At 42.0% G+C, this 17,421-nt stretch overlaps 1 protein-coding gene across 2 annotated transcripts in view; it reads left to right on the plus strand.

The window, feature by feature from the left end:
* Positions 1–358: 358 nt before the first annotated feature.
* Positions 359–17,421, plus strand: part of TSPAN8 (tetraspanin 8) — a 47,766-nt gene continuing 30,703 nt past the window's right edge. The window contains exon 1 of one of the 2 annotated variants that reach the window (XM_075276310.1): positions 359–463. In XM_075276310.1, coding sequence (XP_075132411.1) covers positions 404–463 — 60 coding nt within the window. In that variant the 5' untranslated portion in view covers positions 359–403. Of the gene's footprint in view, positions 464–8,202; positions 8,224–17,421 lie in introns of those variants that run through there. The other variant, XM_075276311.1, reaches the window with a different exon arrangement.

Below are 17,421 nucleotides of genomic sequence, written 5' to 3' on the forward strand. Positions count from 1 at the left end.
ATTACAAATCACACAAAAATGATAGAACCTGCCGTGAGATACTGTATACTGCTTCTGTAGTTCGCAGTTGTCTATGTAAATTCTTAGGTACAAACTTATATTTACAAACACATAGTGACAATATTAATAGATTCATATGACTCACTTCTTTTCTCTTCTATCTCACTTTCACCATTAATAAGAACTATAACTTTTTTATATTACTGAAGATAAACATGATATGTAATATTTCATTAGTAATGGAGTTAGCAGAGGCAGGTGGAGACGGCGCAGAGTGGCATGCTTTAAATAGGGTGGTTAATATTTAGCCCACTGCTATATTTGCATACACACCTTTTTATAGTGCTCTACAGACATATTCTCTCATTCACAGCGAGTCTCGGTTTCATCACAGCCACTGAAAATGGCAGGCGTGAACAAATGTTTGAAATACTCTATGTTCATATTTAACTTTTTATTCTGGGTAAGTTACAATTTACCAAACGATACAGTATGTTTTTTATTTTACACAAATATATAAGCAACATAGAGCTGTACTGTAGTAGATCTATGTTTTTCAATGCATCAAGTATAGTGATACTGCTATATGACATAGAATTTATATACATCAGGATTATTTTGTACTGTAAATGTTCTATTTTGATTAATAACCTTAATATTGGCTTTATGAACTTCTACCTAGAATAGCAGTGAAGATCTTGAGCTTAGATACGTAGTTATATTCTCTCATTGTAAGTGTATGCAGTTATTTGCTGTGTTACATTGAAAGTATCAAGTTATTTTTGCTATAGAATATGTGACAGTACTGTGGGACAAATTAGATTTACTTTTATATGACTTGTTTCATTCTAGCATTGCTTATAGCATGTTGTTGTAGACAAGGATATATGTACCCTAGAGGTGCACTATGTAGATGTTTTGAGGTCACTGGAGAGAAAGGGCATATCCTAGGTTAGCTACAATCTTTATTTTACCTGGTGGTGAGAAGTTTTGCCGGGATTCTCTCTATAATATCAACAAACAAGGATCCAGGGAATTAACATGGAAATCATGTAAAAGGGATGGGGGTAAACACAGGCAATAAATTCTTCTGTCCCAGGTAGTCAGATGGCTAGGAACCTGCTTCTGTGTGTGTCTCTGATTGTAGAGTGGAGTTCTGCTACAGAACAAACATTCCTGGACAGTTTTTGCAGTATGCAGGGTGTTCGAATAGGCCAGTTCTATTATTACAATGACAAACATTTGTAATGCGCTTTTCTCGCCAAGGGACTCCAAGCACAGGGAGCATTGTGGAATAGAGCAGTTGTTCCAGGGGTATAACTTGGGGTGCAGTGGCACCGGGGCCCAGGAGCCTTAGGGGGCCCATAAGCACTGGCATCAGTATTGAGATTGCAGCTTCCATCTTGCCTATAAACCAAGAAGACCCACAGATTATCCTAACCACACTAAGATTGATTAAACTACTTAGTACCCGTAACCATCACTATCAAGACTTCGCTGTAGGGATGAGGTAGGGAGCCCCAGACAAAAGAGTGCAGCAGGGCCCACAAGACTTTAGTTACGCCACTGAGTGGTTCCTAAAGTTTCTGAAGGTGGAATCCATCTTTGGATGAGAATTTTGCTGGGATCCGTCCTCTACTATACTTAGTTACATTTGAAAAATAAATGTCCCTACCTGTATTCTGCTGTAATGTTCATTTTATTCTGCCTTTTAGTATTGTGCTGTTATTTATTCTATTCTACCATCAGAAATTTTGGGGTTCCATACTGGCAAAATTTGTATGCCCCTTCCTTCCCAATGTATCTGACAGTTTCCTGATCTGTGGTCCCTACACAGTATATATAATGTTACCCAAAATTCCCCACGCAGTATAAAATGCTCCACAGTGGCCCCTGATCATATAATGCTCAACAGAGGCCCCCACACAGTATAATGCTCCAGAGTGGCCCCAGACATTATAATGCTTTACATAGGCCCCAACAGTATAATGCTCCACAGTGGCCCCTTGCTGTGATCATTATACTGTCTAAAGCGACTGTGAAGCATTATACTGTGTGAGGGTCACTGTGGAGCATTATACTGTGTGGGGGCTACTACCATCTCAATGGCATGCTGTAAAGACACTGAAGAATGCCACAATGCTGTATGTAACATCCTGGTATTCTTCAGTGTTGTAACGTAGGTGCAGCGCTGCCTAAATGCGGCAGTGGAGACCGGCTTGGACAGAGTAAATTATTGTCTGCTACCTATTGCAAAAATATAGAAGAAAGTAGCAGCTGATTAAAAAAAAAAAAAAAAAAATTAAAAATATGGCGCCCCACACTGGAGTAGAAGATTTAAAGCCTGCCATATAGGGAGAGTTGCTATAAAGGGAGCCAATTTATCTGCCAGCATTTTATTGGCATATGGAGGAAACCCACATACATATGGGAAGAACATACAAAATTCATATAGATGTTGTCCTTGGTCAGATCCAGGGCCCCAGTTCTGCAAGGCAGCCGTGCTAACTAGTGAGTCACCATGCTGCAATGCTATTAAGGCGTACCATTGTCATAAAGGGGTGTGGTTTAGGTAGGTGGTGCATGTAAAGTAACATCCACATGAATACAAAACTCTAGGAAAATTGCCTAAGGCACCACACTACCTCCCTTTGCATGTCATTTGGTGTATTATCTATAAAGTAGCGAAACCACACATGCCTGGTCTTTCATGTGATGTATAATAATGTAATTCTTCAAACCAGCTCACCTTCTTACATGGCTCAAATAGTTAGTTTTGATGCTTACATGTATACGGAAGGTACTTTGACACTCTAACCAGCCCCATTCATGGCAAACTTTCCCTGCTGTTTGCGAGACATGGACCAAGTGGTCTAGTTGTCACAGTTTGACCCATGTCAAAGTTGCTCAGATACTTACACCTACCTGTTATATTGTCAATTATGACCTTTATCATAGGGCATAATAATAAATTCCTTCCTTTCCAACATATTTGTATCTATTCACAGGGATTTTAAATACTTTAACATATTTTTTCCTTCCTTTTTGGGGGGCAAGGTGGGTGTACATGGTCTCTCAGTTATTGCACTTGCATGGAAATAAGTGAACAAATGTACATTTACTAATGAATAAATTTAGATTTATTATAGATTATTAGATTTTTTAATGGAATATAGAACCACACCCTGTAGATTGTGAACACATATTAGTCTATTTCTAATCACTAGTAAATAAAAGATAAGGTTAACATGCATTTCTGGCAGGGAAATAACTTTGTCTCAGCTGCCTACTTTTAACCTCTGTAGTAGGATAGACAATAAAAGCATTATCATTGTGCCATATGGTAATCTTGCTGCTGAGTCCACTTACTCTTGTTATAATGCGTAATATTTCATTATTCAAATGAACTAATATTGCCCCCAGTTTAATGCCCCTCTCCAGCTGCCCCACAGTTTAAAGTCCCTCTTATACCAAACAAAATAAGAAAAAACAGATACTCACCTCTCCTCGCTCCCGTGCTGTTCGGGTCCAATGTCTTCAGGGACCAGATCAGCATCAGAGCAGGCGTGATATAAGTGACGTCATCACGTTGTGCCTGCAGCTCGCAGGGAAGAGACGGGATGAATGGTGAAGCAGGGAGCAGACAACTCCCTGCTCATTGGTATGCAATTCATTGGCGTCCTAAGGACACCAAAGTGCTGAAGTTGGGACAGCCAGGATCAGTGGTACAGCAAATGTAGGAGTGTTCCAAGGAAGCCCCAGTTCATCCTATATTTAAAGTGGCCAACCTCAAACCATTATTCTTATCAAACTTAGGCATGTAACGTAAAAGTCTTAAGTGCCATTCATGAGTCAACACAATGTACAAAAGCAAACATAGGTCTTCCATGCACAAAATGCATGGCAATTACAAAAGATATTAGAGAGATTGATAACAGTGTACTTTGGCCTTGCAAGGAGTGGCAGGTTTAGCAATACCTTATATATCTGATAAGACAATCCCTTTTCCAAATGACAGAGTAGACTGTTACAGAGAGTTGGGCTCTTGTTCTGGAGGGCCTAATTCATCTGCAAGTCACACATACAGTTGATTTCACTGGGCGATATCGGCACTGTGTATAGTTTGTCCTTTGGGGAAATACCACCTATTCTCCCCCTGATAACAGCGGATCACGAGGAGTGTCTGCCTTGTAAACTAAAAGGGTTTGTGTCAACTAGAGCTGTTTGTGCTCTTATTCCACTCTTTTTCTGAGACAGCTACAGTACCATTGCAAGCCATATAAACTCTTATGAAGCTGTTTTTGTCATTTGGTCACCTTAATATGCTTTTTTCAGATTTCATACACTCTGATAGAATTTTCTAACCAATGTTGTTGGGAAATGTTAGTAGACTGACAAGCAATAGAATCAATAGAAATCAATATCACTGGTGGCCTGAGATATGAAGGCCGCAAATGAGAAGCAAAACATATAACTTTTGACATACAAACATTGCAGATTTTTTGACACACACCCTGAACAGGCTTAATACCTAAATATTAATAAATACTAGAGATGGGCGAATCTTCAAAGATTTGTTTTGTTTCGAGGGTCTCGAGACCCTGATTTGTTTTGGTTCGAACAATGGGACTGTTAGCCAGTAACAATGTCCATTATACCATTCTGTAAAGAAAAGTGCATTCATATTTTTTCTTTTTACTGCTGTGGCAGCATTCAGACATAATAGTTTCTAGTACTGATACTGGTTATACTTACATATAAAAGCTTACATTCCAGCTTGAGGTTTATTAGCTTTTATCAATGCATGGTTCATAGTGCAGGGTAAAGGTGAAACAAGAACGAACAACTAAGACTATATAGTATGAAAGCATGAAAGGGACTGACATGTTGTGAACTGTAAATCTGTAATGTATAGAATTTCCTTCTGAAAGCAGAACACCCAAACACCTTGTCTGGAATATACTAAAAAAAAGGAATTCTTTAACAAATTCTTTCAAATTACGTTACATTTATTTCATATTGTGAAAGTAAATCTGTGCATACTGCAATATTGTTTGGATGATATGGCCAATGCTATCACAGGACTGCTTGTCCTTATATCCAGTACCCTGTCACCTAATTTGCAATATAGTCTCTGACAACCTTGTAATCCAGCCTACACTGGACACTAACTCTTCCATCATAAATTACACATACGCCTTTGCAAATACTTAGATTGTATTATGGTTTATAAAACAAACCAGTAACTGCTAAAACTTGCCGGATTCGTGCTGTGATATCATTGATGCCATTTCTTACTGCCATTTTTTTTATTTTACAGCATTTAAACAAGAAATTTTGGTTATAGTTAAACTCAAAGATATATAAAAAAATCTCCCCCACAAGTATAAAACAGGGCTGTAAAGTTAGTAAGCCAAACCTGCAACTCTGATTCATCTATTTTTCCACATTCTGCCTCTCACATGATTTGACTCTGTTTGATACATTCTCATCAACAGAAAAGCCACTCATGGATAGGATAATAAGAAGCCCTAGCCTAAATTCACACAACCGTGGTGCAAAATGAACATGAAAAAATTCCATTTTTCACAGCTGTTTTGCATGGAGCAAAAACAGAGCATGACCTATATTTTGACAGTCTGTGACAATGGACTTGAAATTAATGTGACCGTGTGACAGCCATTAAAAAAACTTGCTGTCACATGGCCAATTTTCACTGTTGTGTGAATATAGGGTAAGAAGCAGAGATACTTTCCCATCAATCTATTCTGGATAATGTGGTAAGTAATGGTGACAGAATAGCGACAGCTGACGTCATCAACAATGTCCATAAACTGTGCTCAAAGAAGTAAATATCAGGTAGAGATAGAAATCCTCATTACACAGGATTCCATTTCCCACATTCACTGTACTATGGCGGATGTCAACTGTTTCAATATGGCGTTCACTCAAGAGCTGTGTTATATAGCAGAGATATGGTCGTAAAAAAAGCGATTGGAGCTTGCTCCAATTGTGGGTATTAATCCTTTCCCACTGGCCCCCAAAGATAAAAGAAAAGGTATATAGGGACAGGGTCAAGCCCCCTAAGGGGAAGCTTGAAATTTATATATATACTAGCTGGTACCCGCGACTTCGTCTGCGGTGATTGTAGAAGTGGGTATATACAGGCGCGGGTAAGGTTTTCGTAGTGTGTATAAGGTATGGGATATGAAATGTAAGTTTGTATCTTGTTTTTAATGTAATTCAGAGAATACGTGAGACTTTTGTGATGAATGTAATATGTATTAGAGCTGCTATACGGTGTTGTGAGAAACTTTACATAGTGACTTTGGGACAGAGGTATTTGAAGTTAACCCTTTCCCGCCGATGGCATTTTTTGATTTTCGTTTCTGACTCCCCTCCTTCTAAACCCCATAACTTTTTTATTTCTCTGCTCCCAGAGCCATATGAGGTCTTAATTTTTGCGGGACAAATTTTTCTTCATGATGCCACCATTACTTATTCTATATAATGTACTGGTGAAGCAGGGAAAAAATTCAAAATGGGGTGGATTTCAAGAAAAAAATGCATTTCTGCGACATTCTTACGGGCTTTGGTTTTACGGCGTTCACTGTGCAACCAAAATGACATGTCCCCTGTATTCTGTGTTTCGTTACGATTCCGGGGATACCAAATTTATATGGTTTTAGTTACATTTTGACCCCTTAAAAACAAATCCAAAACTGTTAAAAAATTTTTTTTTGAAAAGTCGCCATATTCCGACGGCCGTAACTTTTTTATACATGCATGTACGGGGATGTATATGGCGTCTTTTTTTGCGGGGCCGGGTGTACTTTGTAGTTCTACCATTTTCAGGAAATGTTATTGCTTTGATCACTTTTTATTCAAATTTTTATCAGAATCAAAACAGTGAAAAAACGGCGGTTTGGCACTTTTGATCATTTTTCCCACTACGGCATTTACCGAACAGGAAAAATATTTGTATAGCTTTGTAGAGCGGGCGATTTTGGACGCGGGCATACCTAACATGTATGTGTTTCACAGTTTTTAACTACTTTTATATGTGTTCTAGGGAAAGGGGGGTGATTTGAATTTTTAATCCTTTTTTTTTTGTTTTTAATATTTTTTTAACTTTTTTTAAACTTTTTTTTTGCATTTATTAGACCACCTAGGGGTATTGACATGGGTGGGTGGTGTCGCGGATTGTCAGTGCGGTGGGGGTTGGCAAACATGGCTGCTCCGGAGCGTTAAAGAGGTAGCCTCCTGGAGTATCGTTAAGGTGAGGGGCAAAGTGGTAAAGTATATGTATATGAGATTGTGTGGGGTTAGGGGCTAGGCTGTAGAGGGCAATGTGAATTTTGTGGCTTGCTATGGTCCAAAGTGTGTGAGATTGCAGAGATGGTGATGTGAGTTTGGGGTTTGTGGGGGTCCTGGGAAAAACGTATGTGCGCTATTGTGACGAAAAGTAGCCTATTGCGCAATGGGGTATATTAACTATGTTTGTGGAAAATTTCAGCCAAATCGGTCGAGCGGGTTTTGCGTGATTGACTAACAAACATCCAAACACACAAACTCACAAACATCCAAACTCACAAACTTTCACATTTATAATATTAATAGGATATATATATATATACAGTGGGGCAAAAAAGTATTTAGTCGGGGGCGTGGCTTGACTGCAGAGGTGAGCGGACGTGTCTGTCTGCAGCTCCGATAATACCGGGGCAAATCTATCAACATCGACCTCAGTACGGCCACTATCCACAAGACCTTCCTTCAAGGGTACCCCCCCAAGTACTTACGATCCATCTTTGGAGCTGGTGGGAACGATCCACAGCATCTTTTTTGAGAGCAGTGACTGCGGCCTACCTCCCCTTGCTGAAGCCGTCCGCCATCTTGCCGCCGGAGCTGGGGGAACTAGGTCAGACCTACGTGCTACAGGACAGGAGCATCCACAGCTGGAGACATCCTCTAGCGGGCGAGGGGTCCAGACGGGGGACAAAACATTAGAGCCTGAAGCCGGCGGATCGCTTATCACTTGTACAGGAGCTGTATTGCACATTAGTCGGACGGGAGCTACTTCCGGCGGGAATTCCCCACTGCCTTGCATCGCAGGGAAGTTTCACAGAAGGAGGATTCATTCTTCTCCGTGCCTTGGACTATCAAGCCGACCAGCAGTGACCCTTTGAACTCCAGCATTGCTGGCTACAGGACGGGACCGAGGTGCGGACACTACAGCACAGCTAAGTACACAGTTCTCCCTCTCCATTCCCACCTCTTCCCTCCCCGCTGAGATTAACAACCCACCATTTTGTCAAACAGCAAAGGATTTATAGCTCACTGGGAGGAGCAGGCAGCAGTGTATATCTTTCTGTCTACTGTCTTCAGTCCCGAACGGCAGGGAAGGTAGAGTGACGAGCTCCTACGCAAACATCAGGGGAGCTCCTCTGCCCTCCCTGTCCTTTCTCACATTTCGAGTGTAAAGACTTTTGAGTCGGGATGCGGGGATAAGCCTTAGACTGTAGCTGTGTGCTTCCCCTACACCTTTTCTTTAGCTTGCTGGTTTTTGAGATGGTTAAGATTGGAAGAGACAGAGCAACTGAGACTCCTGTGCAACAAAAACTCTCTGACCCTCAAACAGAGATGCAAAAATTTCTGAAGAAATCTGCCCAGCGCTCCCTGAATACAGGCAGAGCACCTTCAGAGGGCAATAACACCTTAGGAGGGGAGGGAGTGGACTCTGATAATGAGGACTCTATGATAGACTCTAATCCTACGGTTATTACTAGATCCTTTCTCAAGAAAACATTGTCGCAGGCTTTAGCGCCAGTACTCTCAGAGATAGCAGAAATGCGTGCTGATCTGAAAGCTATGGGAAAAAGAGTTGATGCCCTCGAGTCTAAACAAGCTAAGACCCAAAATTGCACCTCTGCCCTTTCCAACAGAATTGACTCACACTCTGAACATTTTAATAAGACTTACTTACTCTTGGAGGATTTGGAAAACAGAAATAGGCGTAGAAACGTGCGAATCAGGGGGCTCCCTGAAAAATATCTTCCTGAAATGTTACCAGAAGTGGCTTCCTCGATTTTTAAGACATTATTAGGAGAGGAAAGGGCGGGAAAAATAGAAATAGAGAGGATTCACAGGGCAATCCGCCCTAAGCCAGATAATGGAGACCCCCCAAGAGATGTAATTTGTGGTCTTCTATCCTCGGCCCACACTTCAGAGATACTTAGGGCGGCGAGAGATAAAAAAGACCTGGCACATGAGGATGCACATTTGCAAATTTTTCAGGACCTAGCCCCAGCAACATTGCAAAAAAGAAGAGTCATGCGCCCCCTGTTGGACGTTTTAAGAGCACATAATATTCAATATGCATGGCTATTCCCGTTTGGCCTTTCTATCATAAAAAATGGAAGAAGACTAAACGTATTCACGCCGAGAGACCTTGATGCTATTTGGGACGTACTTAATATCCCCCCGGTCCCAGTTCCATCGTGGCTTCCAATGCAGGAGGACCTTCCAGATGCTACATCAACAAGGGCTGGTGCCCCATGCACACCAGGACGTTTTCGGTCTCCTAGAGCCAAAAAACACCAGATGCGCACCCCTGAAAGTAAACAGAGAGACCGGCAACTATCATTTAATGATGCTTGAGAACTCTAAGCGATAGTTGTCTCTCAGTTTGCCCACGGTTTGTTCTCATGTGATTACACAAATCCTCTAATGCCGGTTAATAAGAATTGTTTAAGCGTATAGATACCTTGTTTTTCAATATCTACAGAGTGTTGATATTCCTTTGTCTTTCAGTGCTTCTCTTGATCACCTTCCCCCCCTCTTACAGCGTGCATTCATGATACACTTATACGGTAGGAAGGTGTTTCTAACTTCACTAAGCTCGCTTATCATTATTTGAAGGTGTGGGAGTCGCGCACAGTGCGACCCTGATCTTAACTAACTTTGTTACCTCTTTTGGACTAGTTAAACCTGTTTGACCTGTTATTGCACTTTATTGAATTCTATAACATTGTCAGATTTATCATAATATAGCCGTTAAAAGATAGTGTTGACGATTGAACACTCTTGTTTGCGAGTGCATTGTTTACCCATACTGCTCCATTGAAATTTGTTTTCTTTTGTCTCGCCTTTATCTATCCCTTTTTTTTTTTTTTTTTTTTTTTTTTTTTTCCTTTTCTCCCTCCTCCTTTTGTTCTCTTACCCATCTTGGCACGTTCATTTCCCCACCCCCTTCTCCTCATTTTCTAGGTGTACACACAGATACTTATTTAACCTAGCCGACTGCCATAGAAGTTAAATCTAAACTTCCGCCTCTACCATGCAGTCCTCTCTAGAGGCTGAACTGACTTGCCTGACACTGAACGCCAATGGCCTCAATTCTCCTAATAAACGGCATCACATATTCCAGTTACTACATAAATGGAATGCGGACATTGTATTCCTGCAAGAGACACATTTTAAATCTGCAAGAATCCCCAGGCTACCGACAAAACATTTTTCGCAGAATTTCCACTCAGCCCACCCCAACTCTGCGTCCAGAGGCGTGTCGATATTGATAAACTCTGCTACACCGTTTATATGTAAACAGCAATACTCAGACCCAGAGGGCCGAGCAATCTTTGTCAAGGGAACTATCGCTTCGGTGTCGTATACTTTTGCTTCATTATATGCCCCGAATAAGAATCAGACGTCATGGCTAGTAAAAACCCTACAAGCACTCTCCCTGTTTAGCGAAGGTCTCATAATCTTAGGTGGGGACTTAAACGTTGCTCTGCATCACAATTTAGACTCTACAGCTACCAAACCTTTGCTTTCTCAAAGATCTATCAGCGCTATTTCCAGGGCCCTGCAGGATTTGCATTTGGTGGACTCATGGAGATGTCTCAATCCCAGTAGCAGAGACTACACCTTTTACTCACCTACAGGGCAGACGTACCACAGATTGGACTATCTCTTCATCTCCAAAGAGCTTCTCCCGCTTTCCTCAAGAGCTAAAATAGGATCTATCACAGTGTCAGACCACTCCCCTGTCTCGCTTAATATCAAGCTTCGTCAAGTACCGAAGGGGAACTGGTCCTGGCGCCTCAACGAGTCTCTGCTAGATTCCCAGGAACATGTTGACTTCCTCAGCAAACACCTGAGAGAATATTTTGATATAAATGTCTCACCTGACGTCTCCTCCCCGATAACTTGGGAAGCCCACAAGGCATTTATAAGAGGCATCCTAATCTCCTTAGCGGTGAAGGTAAAGAAGGCCCGTCAACTCCTTCTAGATGACACTCTCATTAGGATTGCTAAACTGGAAAGACTCCATAAACGCTCGTTAGCTGCCTCAACCCTATCAGAGCTGGTGACCCAGAGAGAGAAACTTCTAGACATCCTAAATTTGAGAGCTGCTAAGCACCACCTCCAACACCGAAAAATGCTTTACGCCCATGGCAACAAAGGAGGTAGGCTTATGTCTGCGCTCATCCACAAAGCCAAGAGCAAATCTTACATCGCACAGATACGCTCCAAATCCGGTTTAATGCTGAGCAAGACGCCAGATATAGCCGAAGAATTTGTCCAGTTCTACTCGGACCTATACAATCTTGAACAGCACCCTCCTCTGGGGATAACGGGGAATCGTTTGACGCAGATAAACAACTTTCTAAGCGAGCTCTCGTTACCTAGAATCTCTGAGGACGACGCGATGACACTCATGGACCCGATCTCTCATGAAGAGTTGATTGATGTTATTAACAGTTTTCCGGCTGGAAAAAGCCCTGGACCAGATGGGTTGCCACTTATATATTACAAGAAATTTCAGTCCATTCTTATCACCCATTTGGCCTCGATGTGCAATGCACTACTTCGGGGTGACAAGCTCCCTACCCAAACGCAGGAGGCATATATCACGCTGATTCCCAAGGAGGGGAGAGATCTTGCGTCATGTGGAAACTACAGACCAATTTCGCTTCTCAATCTCGACCTAAAGATATGGGCCAAAGTATTAGCTACCAGAATGAAAGCTCTGATACCTGACTTGGTGGGCTCAGAACAATCTGGCTTTGTGACAGGTCGAGAGGGGAAGGATAATACGGCGCGCCTACTCCCCCTGATTTTTGAAGCCAAGAAGAAGAAATCACCGCTTCTACTCCTTGGAGTAGATGCGGAAAAAGCTTTCGACAGAGTGAGTTGGGTCTTTATGCGAGCCTCCCTTCTGAGATATGGCTTCCCTCCACCATTTGTTGAAGCCATCTTCACTTTATATTCCAACCCACATGCTCGCCTCAGGATTAATAGCACTTTGTCAGCTTCTTTCCAGATTGCAAATGGGACTAGACAAGGGTGCCCTCTCTCGCCCACGCTATTTATTCTAGTCCTGGAAACGCTTCTGCAGAGGGTTAGACAAGACCCAAGAATCCAGGGCATGAAGTCGGGAGACTTGGTGACATCCTCGATAGCCTTTGCCGATGACGTGCTTTTTGTCCTTTCCAATCCTGAGGAGGCCTTACCAGCTCTGGTCGCAATATTACAGGAATATGGAACGATATCTGGCTACAAGGCGAATTTAGACAAATCAGAAATCCTGAACATCTCTATACCTCGTGGGAGACTAGACGCACTGAAGCGCGACTCTCCCTTCAGATGGGCGACCAATTCAGTGAAATATCTGGGCATTCATCTCACCCCTAAAATAGAAGATCTTTACGCAAAAAATTTTCTTCCCCTACTTGGAACCCTCAAAAAGGAATTAGAATCGTATCAGTCCTTACCACTCTCCTGGTTCGGCCGCAAGAACCTAATACAGACCTATATTATTCCTAAGGTGCTGTATAAAATGAACATGTTGCCAATTTATCTACCCAATGTCTTCTTCAGTTTACTCAGACGGCTTTTTTCGAACTTTATCTGGAACCACAAGCCCCCCAGAATAGCCTGGTCGCTACTTGTCAAACACAGAAGTCAGGGTGGGATTGGCCTACCAGACGCACACCTCCATTATCGAGCGGTCCAACTAAGCTGGTGGTCGCATATCATGTTTCCTATAAAACCTAGCTCTTGCCAGGTCCCGCTAGCCTTGATGAGAGACCTTTGGCTTCCAGGAAGTTCCAGGAGGCACCCAGATGCTTCAAATCCTCTCTGGAAAGGGGCCCTAGAAACTTGGAAATCTCTTAGACAAACTCTTGCTCCGGATCCGTCGCCCCTTATGCCGATCTATCTCATTCCAACGTACCTAGATGGGCATCGTAGCCAGAGTGCCTCGTTGTGGCGCCCTCTCGACAAGTCGCGATTGAGAGATCTTTGGGATGACACTAAGCGAGAGTTCCTAACAGATCCCTCCGAACTTCTACCGAACACATCCATATCCTTCCTCCACAAAGAGCATATTAAGCACTACCTATCCAAGCTAGAAAGGGATCCGGACCTAAGAACTGAGTCGACTCCATTTGAGAAAGTGTTATTATCGCAGACCAGAATGCTGAGGAAGATCTCGTCCCTTCTCCACAGGTTCATAGCTCCACGTTCCAGCTATAAACCGGCCTATGTCACTAGCTGGGAGAAGGAATTAAACATTTGCCTATCGCAAGAAGAAGTAGACCAAGTCTTGAAAGCGTCCCAAGGATTCTCCGCCTGTATGAGAATTAGAGAAAACAATTTTAAACTCTTGGCCAGATGGTATAAAACCCCACAATGGTTGGCTCAAAGAGGAGTCATCACCGACCCTAAATGCTGGCGATGTCTTTCTCACGAAGGATCATACCTACATATTTGGTGGGATTGCCCAGTTATTGCTCCCTTCTGGAGAGAGGTCGAGACTCGAATTGCCCAGGTTATAGGCTCTCCTGTCGGCCTGTCCCCCAAAACTATCTTTCTTTCATTACCGACTGCCACCTATAAGCCTCAGAAAGACTTACTGGTCACCCATTTGCTAGCTGCAGCGAAACTCCTAATTCCACGATTCTGGTTGCAGACGACTGCCCCACCCCTGACACTCTGGGAAAATACGGTCCAGGAGATTTCGAGATTTGAAGAACTACTTAGCTGGTCGTCAAGGTCTCATGATAAATTTTTACAATACTGGAATCCTTGGATCAACTACTGGAGAACAAATCACCCATAACGACTCCTCTGGCGCATAAATAGGTAGATAACTATCCGCCCCCCCCATTAAGGCAGTACACCTTTACTTCCTTTCCCACCCCCCCAATACCTCTCTTATTAACAATCTCTCTTCCCTCCCCCTCTTCCCTCTTAAGCCTCATCTATCTTATGTGCAGATGTCACATATAGTGCTTTTGTAGTTGTTTAGTAAATAATAGATGGTTTGAATTCACGTATGCTGAACATTGGCCTGACAGAATGGGCTGTTGTTATGATTTTGTACTCAATAGTATAAAGTTGATTTGATTTATTGTGTCTATATCCCCTCCCCTTTCTTTTTTCTGTATCCCCGCAAATACTTTTTGAAAATCCAATAAAAATTGTTGAATTAAAAAAAAAAGTATTTAGTCAGTCACCAATAGTGCAAGTTCCACCACTTAAAAAGATGAGAGGCGTCTGTAATTTACATCATAGGTAGACCTCAACTATGAGAGACAAAATGAGAAAACAAATCCAGAAAATCACATTGTCTGATTTTGTAAGAATTTATTTGCAAATTATGGTGGAAAATAAGTATTTGGCCAGTAACAAAATTTCATCTCAATACTTTGTTATATATCCTTTGTTGGCAATGACAGAGGTCAAACGTTTTCTGTAAGTCTTCACAAGGTTGGCACACACTGTTGTTGGTATGTTGGCCCATTCCTCCATGCAGATCTCCTCTAGAGCAGTGATGTTTTGGGGCTGTCGCTTGGCAACACGGACTTTCAACTCCCTCCAAAGGTTTTGGATAGGGTTGAGATCTGGAGACTGGCTAGGCCACTCCAGGACCTTGAAATGCTTCTTACAAAGCCACTCCTTCGTTGCCCTGGCGGTGTGCTTTGGATCATTGTCATGTTGAAAGACCCAGCCTCGTTTCATCTTCAATGCTCTTGCTGATGGAAAGATGTTTGCACTCAAAATCTCACGATACATGGCCCCATTCATTCTTTCATGTACCCGGATCAGTCGTCCTGGCCCCTTTGCAGAGAAACAGCCCCAAAGCATGTTGTTTCCACCCCCATGCTTTACAGTAGGTACAGTGTTTGATGGATGCAACTCAGTATTCTTTTTCCTCCAAACACGAAAAGTTGTGTTTCTACCAATCAGTTCCAGTTTGGTTTCATCAGACCATAGGACATTCTCCCAATACTCTTCTGGATCATCCAAATGCTCTCTAGCAAACTTCAGACGGGCCCAGACATGTACTGGCTTAAGCAGTGGGACACGTCTGGCACTGCAGGATCTGAGTCCCTGGCGGCGTAGTGTGTTACTGATGGTAGGCTTTGTTACATTGGTCCCAGCTTTCTGCAGTTCATTCACTAGGTCCCCCTGCATTGTTCTGGGATTTTTGCTCACCGTTCTTGTGATCATTTTGACCCCACGGGGTGAGACTTTGCGTGGAGCCCCAGATCGAGGGAGATTATCAGTGGTCTTGTATGTCTTCCATTTTCTAATTATTGCTCCCACAGTTGAGTTCTTCAATCCAAGCTGGTTGCCTATTACAGATTCAGTCTTCCCAGCCTGGTGCAGGGCTACATTTTTGTTTCTGGTGTCCTTTGACAGCTCTTTAGTCTTCACGATAGTGGAGTTTGGAGTCTGACTGTTTGAGGGTGTGCACAGGTGTCTTTTTATACTGATAACAAGTTTAAACAGGTGCCATTACTACAGGTAATGAGTGGAGAAAAGAGGAGACTCTTAAAGAAGAAGTTACAGGTCTGTGAGAGCCAGAAATCTTGATTGCTTGTAGGTGACCAAATACTTATTTTCCACCATAATTTGCAAATAGATTCTTACAAAATCAGACAATGTGATTTTCTGGATTTGTTTTCTCATTTTGTCTCTCATAGTTGAGGTCTACCTATGATGTAAATTACAGATGCCTCTCACCTTTTTAAGTGGTAGAACTTGCACTATTAGTGACTGACTAAATACTTTTTTGCCCCACTGTATATACATATATATATATATATATATATATATATATATATATATATATATATATATATACACACACACACAGAAACATTAAAAAGGTACATGTCTCAGAATATGGTAACTTAAACTTTGATTTTCTGTCAGCATTTGTGTCATTAAAACATTGTTATATACTGTACAGTCAACACCATTAAAGCGAAGCCCGTGGGAAAGTCACGCAAACAGTTTTTTTTATAATTTCACCCCATTCAGAATTTTTTCCCAGTATGATTTTTTCTGCAAAAATTAAACCTTCATACAACTCTGAACAGCAAAAGAAAAAGTTATGGCTTTTGGAAGGCAGAGAGATAAAAAAATGAGAATGGTAAAATGGGTGTGTCAGGAAGAGGTTAAGCATTAATCATTGTATAAATGACTCACCCTAACTGAGCAATTCTGACTCCAACCCCCCATCACTGGTAAAGTGAGTGTATTGTTAGAGATGATGACCTTTACCCCTGTTATTTAGATACAATAGGTCCTATTCAGGATAAGTGCTCTCTATACTCTATACTCATTGCTTCCTAAAATACCCTAAAATATCACATCTTGTATCGATTAATACTGACATTTGGGTAGGTCAGTATGAGGAGGGTTTACGCTATCCCTTATGCACAATATATGAGCTAAGTGTCTGCTCAGAGGGCTCCTGTTTCACTCTGGATCAATGGAGGAACAGACATGCATGTCAGTTGTGATACATTCATTTGTATGGAACTGGTGGTGATAGAATGTCAGCAAATGGAAGTATCCTATTAATATTATAAATGTGAAAGTTTGTGGGTTTGTGAGTTTTGGATGTTCGGATGTTTGTTCCTCAATCACGCAAAACCCGCTCGACCGATTTGGCTGAAAGTTTCCACAAACATAGTTAATACACCCGATTGCGCAATAGGCTACTTTTCGTCACAATAGCGCACATACGTTTGTGCCAGGACCCCCACAAAACCCAAACTCACACCACCATCTCTGCAATCTCACACACTTTGGACCATAGCAAGCCACAAAATTCATATTGCCCTCTACAGCCTCGCCCCTAACCCCACACAATCACATATACATAGACTTTACCACTTTGCCCCTCACCTTAACGATACTCCAGGAGGCGCTCTATAACGCTCCGGAGCAGCCATGTTTGCCGACCCCCACCGCTCTGACAATCCGCAACACCGCCCAACCATGTCAATACCCCTAGGCGGTCTAATAAATGCAAAAAAAAAAAAAAGTTTAAAAAAAAGTTAAAAAAAATAAAAACAAATAAAAAGGATTAAAAATTCAAATCACCCCCCTTTCCCT

The sequence above is a fragment of the Leptodactylus fuscus genome, chromosome 5, assembly GCF_031893055.1.
Source record: "Leptodactylus fuscus isolate aLepFus1 chromosome 5, aLepFus1.hap2, whole genome shotgun sequence".
Lineage (NCBI taxonomy): Eukaryota > Metazoa > Chordata > Amphibia > Anura > Leptodactylidae > Leptodactylus > Leptodactylus fuscus.